The sequence below is a fragment of the Talpa occidentalis genome, unplaced genomic scaffold, assembly GCF_014898055.3.
Source record: "Talpa occidentalis isolate TD23 unplaced genomic scaffold, MPIMG_talOcc4v2.1 talOcc4.10, whole genome shotgun sequence".
Taxonomy (NCBI): domain Eukaryota; kingdom Metazoa; phylum Chordata; class Mammalia; order Eulipotyphla; family Talpidae; genus Talpa; species Talpa occidentalis.
In genome coordinates this window covers 60,608,043-60,616,131 of record NW_023600993.1, presented here as the reverse complement: position 1 = coordinate 60,616,131, position 8,089 = coordinate 60,608,043, and the positions used below count along the sequence as shown (strand labels likewise).

The 8,089-nt window shown below is 38.8% G+C and overlaps 1 protein-coding gene across 1 annotated transcript in view; it reads right to left on the bottom strand.

The window, feature by feature from the left end:
* VWC2 (von Willebrand factor C domain containing 2) overlaps nt 1-8,089 on the bottom strand; it is a 137,143-nt gene continuing 129,054 nt past the window's right edge. Inside the window, exon 3 of the mRNA XM_037493310.2 lies at nt 1-514. Within this exon, the coding sequence (XP_037349207.2) occupies nt 363-514 (152 nt within the window). The 3' untranslated portion in view covers nt 1-362. The remainder of the gene's footprint in view (nt 515-8,089) is intronic.

The following is an 8,089-nucleotide window of genomic DNA, read 5'->3' as shown; positions in this document are numbered from 1 at the left end:
GATGGTTGACAACACAGCATTTTTAATCTGTATCTATAGAAAACATTTATATCAGCTCTCTAGTAGAGGGATTATAGAAATGCATTTCATATATAATAGTATACTTTAGTATACTTACTGTGAAAATAGCACATTTATTTAGAGAGGAATTTTATGCCCAAAGTTCTTGTTGATGTTTTGAAATGTATCCATTTCTTTCTCTTGCAGTAACTGATACCAAGAAAAGCAAAAGTATCAACAGTTTTCCATAACTCCTCATCCAAAGTCTTCTCATTTTGATTGATATTTCCCAAAATCATTTAGAATGTTCTTGTCAGTAAAATATCCTAGAAAAAAACGTCAGCATCTGTGTCTGGTTCAGCCTACATCTGCCTGCACTCGTGTCGGGTGCACATGGCCTGGCGCTCAATCCTCCACGTGCCCTCCTCGTAGGTGCAGTGACAAATGGTGCACTCATCGGTCTTCACTTCTCTGCCCGCGGGGATGACAGCCGTTTCTGCAAAGCAGTTTGGACCTGAGATGCAGAAAAATATTTTGTATTATGTGTGTGCATAAATATATGATTCAGTGAATGAGATAGTTCACCTCTTAGCATTTGTTTTATTCACTCTCTTATTAAGGACAGTGGAAAATTTCTGAAATGAAACTGATGCTATTTAAAAATTTTCCAAGTGACAAAACTGTGATTTTTTTCACTAACAGACTATTCCCTTTGGGGTCCTCATATGTAGGCCAAATCTATAATTAATTTCAACATGTCTTGTTTTTCATGGCACTTCAAGGAGAGTGAGCTTAAACAAAGTGCTTGAAATAACATATATTCAGGGTAACTGCCAACCTTTGAGAGCCAGTTTTCAAATGTCAGCCTACAAAACAATCATTTGCAGTGTTCTTTAAATTTAAATCTGGTTCCTGGACCTCCCTGCAAATAGGGCTGGAGAATTTGCTTTGAAAACAATTTCCACAGTGATGCTGATACTCATGGTCTGGGACACCACTTTAAAAAGTACCATCTTTGAATGTACCAAGAGTATATCTGTGACATTCTTCCACGAAAACTGAAGAATCCTTCAATTCTCAGCCAACTATAAAATTCACAAAAAGATGCTGCCTCTGCATTTTATTCTGTGCAAGGTCAAGGACCTGAATAAATGAGTATCAGAAAGAGTTCAAATATGAAATGAAATAAATGGTTTTTAATGTTATGATTTATACACCTGATTCAGATATGAGCACTTGTTCTACTACCAAACCTCGCTCTAAGATGGACATATCAGTAACTTCTTTTTTTTTTAAGATTTATTTATTTATGCATACAAGAACTGGGGTACAGGCCAGAGGTATGGGGGTGAGAGGATTCACCAGAGACAGAGCGGGGAACAGAACAGGCAGACTAACTGAATACACTGCTGAGGGGAGTAGCGGGCAAGTCAGGAGAGGTCTTCTGCACCATGTGGGTAGCTCCCTGAACAGCCAGGAATCAAACTAGTGCTGCAGAGGCTGCAGACAGCTTCATAGTGCTGCGCTCAACCCCTTGCACCACCAGGGATGCCCATCAGTAACTTTTGTGGATAGTAAAGGCCCACATCCCTGAACTTCATTAGTGTGCTCAATTTTTTACTCCCTTTCTTTGCTCTTAAAGTCTTTGATAATGTGTTCATAATAAACATGTTTAATTATAACATATGAAGTCATAAAATATATGAAAAAGATTCACCAGCAACATTAAAAAATTAATTTAGTCCAAAAAAATTTCAGGATAAAAACTGGACTTCAAAAAATTTCTAATCAAAATAATCCTAAAGCAGAATGACTCATGATTTTGTGGCTGTTGCTTTTTTAGTAATCCAAGGGGAAAGTATGTGGGCTCCTGAATGTGGATCTCTGGAAACCTTGGTTTCTAGACCCCTTCTTCCTCTGAAACTTGTCCTTATTTACCACACAACATGGTCTTGAGGTTCTTCCCTTGACCTCTGTCTTTGCTTCTCAGGACTCTCAAAGCATTCAGAATCGCTCAGTTGGGAGTGACTGCTGTTACAGCTCCAATCTTATCTCTCCTGAGCACTGGTTCTGTGTTTCCAGGGGATCACTGCCTATGTTGTCTGCTGTTACTTCAGAACTTGTTCCTCTGAAATTCACACTCCTCTATCAGCTTTGGTGAATGACAGTACTTTGAATATACTTAGTAGGCCAACAAGATGTTCTGTATCCCCAACACTCCCACACAGTCTGCCCTGGGCTGTCTCCCATGCTCCTTGGCCTAGAATCAGGACCTACATGGGTTTCTTTTCTTTTTCTTTTTTTTAAAATATTTATTTATTTATACAAGAACTGGGGTACAGGCCAGAGGTGTGGGTGTGTGTGTGTGAGAGGATTCACTAGAGATAAGAGTGGGGAACAGTACAGGTGGACTGACTGAAATGCACTGCTGAGGGGAGCAGTGGACGAGACAGGAAAGACTTCATATGTTACCAAAAGTTGCTGCCTGTGGGCATCCCCTCCCTCAGGTGCCAACAGGTTGAATGGTCCAATCAGGCTGTATCCAGGGTGGAGGACCTTAGAAGTGGACACAAGGAAGTGCAGGAGTCAGTTTGGGGTGTGTCCAGACTCCCAGAATCATCATATAATACCTGCATTAAAAAGAAGAAAGAAGCTTCCAGCAGCTAACCCCAAGGAGAGAGATACTAAAGAGTTTTGCAGGGACTGGAAGGCTGGGCCAGCCTATGGTCTTATTGCTACATGGGAAGAGTACCAAACACCCTGGGCCTGGTGTCTCAGATTGCTGTTTGGATCATGTGGCACCATCTTTTGGTGCTGCTGCCTTTGCTGTTATCTGTTTCAGTGTCCAGTGCTGTTCACTGGATCTCCAGATTGTTAATGTGGCTTCTGGGCATCATCTCGGCGAGCCTGCCTGTGGGTGCCTCTGACTGCCAGGTGTTCCAAGCCCTTGCTGACAGGAAGTTGCCATCTTTTGAGGAATGGTCTTTTGTTTGAGAATTCTGAATGCTGTGGACTCTGTCTAAGGTGAGATAGCCAGCCACTTGTGGCCTTACTAACTCTGTGTTTCCCTTGTTTGTTAAATAAACCCCATTATTGTTCCCTGAAACTGAGTGGTCTTGCAAGTGTGCATGTGGGTGAGAATCCACAGGTAGTGCCCTATGCTCTATCAGGTACTGTCTTTGGAGGGCTTTAGTACCCATATAACCCTGCTCCACATGGACTTGAATATTTAGTTTCTTCTCCAGGCTTGTGAAATTTTTCTCTATTATTTCTTTGAATACATTCTGTTCCTTTCTCTCTCTTCCCCTTCTCTACTACCCATTATTATTACTGCCTTTCATCATGGTGTTGGATGAGTCTTGAACTGTCTCTTCATTCTTTATCTTTCTCTTTCCTATCCACCTTGATTTTTTTTGTGGCTAGGAAGGAGGTCACTGAGGTCACTGATTTGATCTTCCATTTGGTCTACTCTACATCCATAATTTTCAAAAAATGTTGTATCTCCTCTATTGATCTTTTTATATCCTGTATCTCCCATATTTTCTTATTTAAACCTTCAATAATTATCTTCTGTCCATTTATGTTATTTTTCAGACCATTCATTTTTTGCATTTTCTTTTGTATTTTTGATCTGCTTTCCTGTGTTTACTGCCATTTAGTTGAATTTCCGTCATGGCAATTTTGACCTCTCTATTTGATAAGAAAAAAAGACATTCCATTTTTTTTTCTTGTAGTTGGATACTGGAGATTTATTCCCTCTGTGTGGTGAAATATTCTCTTTAGGACTCAAGGTGCCATGTATTGTATTTTTCCAACTGCCCATTTTGCTATTTTTTTTTTAAATATTAAATTTTATTTTTATATTCCCCCATACAATTGCAAACGCCCCATTCTGACCCCAATCCTTCCCCTCCCGCCCCCCACCCCCCAAAAAGTGTCTCTGGTTCATAGTTTTTTGTTGATTTTGATTTTCACTTTCTTATATTCATTTTCCTGGTCCCTTATTTAAGTTTTCTAGATTCCTGCTATGAGTGAGACCATCCGGTATTTTTCTTTAGCCATTTTGCTATTTTTTGTGTCCTGAGGTTGCTGAACTTCCACTTTTCCAGCAGATGGCACTGTGGTTTTTTCCTCTCTAAAAAATTTTCCTGACTTGGAATTTTATTATGTTATATGATGTATGCCAGGAAAAACTTATGTGCTTTTGAGTTAATTTTCTTCATTGTTTGCATTTATCTGCTATGGAGGTTCTCAATTATATTTTTTTAATTTGGTTATAGTAATTTTTAGATTCATTATTTCTAATTGTAACTGTCTCATATTATCTCAGTCTTTATTCTCTTACTGTTTTATATAATACATTGTTTATTTTAGTTAAATGAGCTGTTGTAACTGTTGCCTTGCATATTCTCCAACTCTTGATTGAGACTTCCTTGGGGTTTCATTGCAACAGCATTTCTGTTGTGGTGTCTCTTCATTTTATAGTCTTTATGAGCTATAGTTTTGATAGACTTTCAGCTGTGGTTATACCATTTGGAGAACTGGTTCTGGAAAGGGGGGATAGGTAGAAAGAAACTGAGCAGTAGGACCCTGAAGGATAGATCACCTCCAGTGAGCATCAGGAATTCAAGTCCTCTACTGTGCTTTGGGTATCAAAATTGCATAGCAGGGTTCACAGTGATCCCAACATCCAGGCCAGCTCCTCAGTCTAAATGTCTCTTAAGTCTCATGCAAGCTTATAACTCCAAACTATGTTTGAGCACTATGAGCAGTGCTGGTCACAGATTGCAGTTGCTACGGGTCACAGGCATGATCAGTTCTCTTTTAATTTCCAGTACAAGGGCCTCCCTGGTGTTGCAAGGGGTCAATGTGCAACCTGTGAAGCTATCCGTACCCACTGCAGCATGAGTTCGATCCCCAGACAGGGAGCTACACACATGGTGCAGCTGACCTCTCCTGACTCACCTGCTTCTCCCCTCAGCAGTGCATTTCAGTTGATCTGCCTGTTCTATTCCCCGCTCTGTCTCTGGTGAATCCTCTTACCTCCCACACCTCTGACCTGTACCCCAGTTCTTGTATGAATAAATAAAGACATCTTTGAAAAAATAATTTCTAGTACAGAGTCTCCTTTTGCTGTTGTATGTGTGCCTGTTGTAACAGGTGCTTAGATTTTTGTTAATGGTATTCATGTGTTGTCTCGATTTTACCCTGGATTAGGGGGTGGCATTCTAAAATCAGGCTTTGAGTGGTAGCCTTCTTTATGAGGATATACAGGTGAACCCCCTGATCCTGCTATTGGACTCCAGCAATTCTATATTGGGGGCTTCATGTTTAAAACAGTAATCATCACTTTGCACCCCTGCTCCATAGTTCTCCGATAGTGCACTGTCTGTCCTGAATACTATCTCTCTACATATCCTTATCCAGTGTTATGCTGGGTCTCCAAATTCCCCAATATGGGTATATGCCCTGAGTAGTCAAATGTAGGGGATCCATAAAGTTGTTACCCCCTCCATCTCATAGATTGTGCTAGCCTGGTATTACTGTAAATACAGTCCATTTAAAGTTTTACCTACTCTTACTTCTATATAACAGACCTAATGCTCCTAATATGTATATTATTCATCTGTTTTTCTTTCTGGATTTATTGACTTAGTCCTTCTGCTTTGTAGCTGGGAGTGTATGAAGGAGGTAAGGTCTTCACTGCGTCACCATGTTATTGAATTTTTCCTATTTCATTTCTGATGTTACAAATTTGTGTCTTCTCTCTTTTATTCTTAGTCAATCTGGTTAAAAAGTACTGTTTTATTTTCACAGTTCCAGCTTTATTTTTTTGATATTTTCTTTATTGATTTCATTCTTTTAATTACTGCTTTTATTTTGATAATTTTTTCTGCTTATTTCAGTTTTGCTTTTCTTTCTCTTATTTTCGAAGGTGGTTTTACTTTGATTTCAGATCTCCCTTCTTTTCTTACATATGCAGTCCATACTATAAATATTCCTCCATTAATACAATATATTTTTTAAATTTATCCTGAGGCCTCTTTTTTGACCCATGTGTTTTTATTTATTTATTTTTAAAGACTTATTTATTTATTTATTTATTTTTATATAAGCGCTGGGTACAGGCAAAAGCGCAGGAGGGTGAGAGAATTCACCAGAGCCAGAGCAGGGAACAGAACAGGCAGACAGATGGAGGACACTGCGTAGGGGAGCAGCGGGCATGGCAGGAGAGGTCTGAGCGCCATGTGGGACCCTTTCCGGCAGCTAGGGATTGAACCAGCACTGTAGAAGCTGTGGGCAGCTTCACAGCCCAGCACTCAACCACTACATCACTGGGGAGGCCCCCCATGTGTTATTTAAATTGTGTCATTTAACCTCCAAGTATTGGGAGGATTTCCCAAATACCTTTCTGTTATTTATTTCTATTATAGCTTCACTGTGTTCTGAGATTAGACATTTTATGATTTCTATTCTTTTAATTAACTAAGGTATGTTTTTAAAACAGAATGTGGACTGTTTTGTGAAATGTTTCATGTAAATTTGAGTAGGATATGTGTTCTGTTATTGTTGGGTTAAGTAGTCAACAGATGTCAGTTATACCCACTTGATTCATGGCATTGTTGAATTTAACTATGTCTTTACTGATTGTCTACTGGGTTTAGGAGGCATTAAAGTCTCCAAGTGTATTAGTCCATTCATCTATTTATTCTTGCAGTTCTATAGCTTTTGACCTACTTATTGTGACTCTCTTGTTAGGTGAATGAACTTTTAGGTCAGTTTTGTCTTCTTAGAGAATGGATACTTTATCATTAAGTAATTTTTCTCTGTACTTGATAAATTTCCTTGCTTTGATATCTAGTCTGAAGTTAGTATAGCTATTTTTTTCTTTTTAAGATTTATTTACTTATGCATACAAGAGCTGGGGTGTAGGCCAGAGGTGCAGGGGTGGAGATGAGAGGATTCACCAGAGACAGAATGGGGAACAAAACAGGTTGATTAACTGAAATACACTGCTGAGGGGAGCAGTGGGTGGGACAGGAGAGGTCTGCTGCACCATATGGGTTAACTCTCTGGCAGGGATTGAACTGGTGCTGCAGTGGCTGCAGATGGCTTCATAGTGCTGAGATGTAACCCCTTATGTGAAAGCCCCTATTCTTTCTTTTTATTAGTGTAAGTTTGGTATATTTTTATCCATTCATGTACGCTTAATCTACATGTATCTTTAAATTTAAAATAGGTTCCCTGTAGATAACATATAGTTTGGTATTTAGTTTTGACACGCTCTCTCTTTTTTAGCATATTAAGATTTAAAGTGATTATTGAATGGAAATAAAAGGTGATTGCTGATGCAATTGGATTGGTATGTATAATATCTGCTACTATTTTATATATTTTGCCCCATTTTTTGTCCCCTTTTTTGTCTTCCACTTTCTTTTTGTCTTTTCTGGATTTAATTCAACATTTTATGTGACTATTTTCTCTTCTTCCTTAACATGTATACTACCTTTTTTTTAAAAAAAAGTATTTATCTTAGAGTTTTCAATATAAATTTGCAATGAATCCAAGTCCATGTTCAAATAACACTGTTCTGTTTCATTATTAGTCTAAGTAATAACAGACAATAAGAGCAGAGGCCTTATGAGTCCCCGCCAATGGAGGATTTGCAATCATCCCAAAGACCCAGACAGTGCCCACCTGGACCTGCAGAGTCCTCACAATATCTATCTGCACAGACTCCTGACCATTCAGGGAGGGAGGAGCCATACCTAGAGGAAACCCCACATGGATTCCAAAGCTAATAATGGGCAACAGATGACAACATGAATTCTCCTGGAATAGTACAATAGAGAGTGGGAACAGTGTCCAGAACACCAATGCATAGACATGGAAACTATGTTCTCCCTATCAGATACAGAGTTTAGAATTGTAAAGGTAGAGAAATATAATGAAATGGAAGACATCTCAGAAAAAACAAATGAAGGTCCTTAGAAATAAAATCAAACTGAGACTGAATGATTCTCTAAATAAGATAAAAATGGAATTTCAGGATTTCAAAAGAGAAATACAATAGTTGAAAAATCTGGAG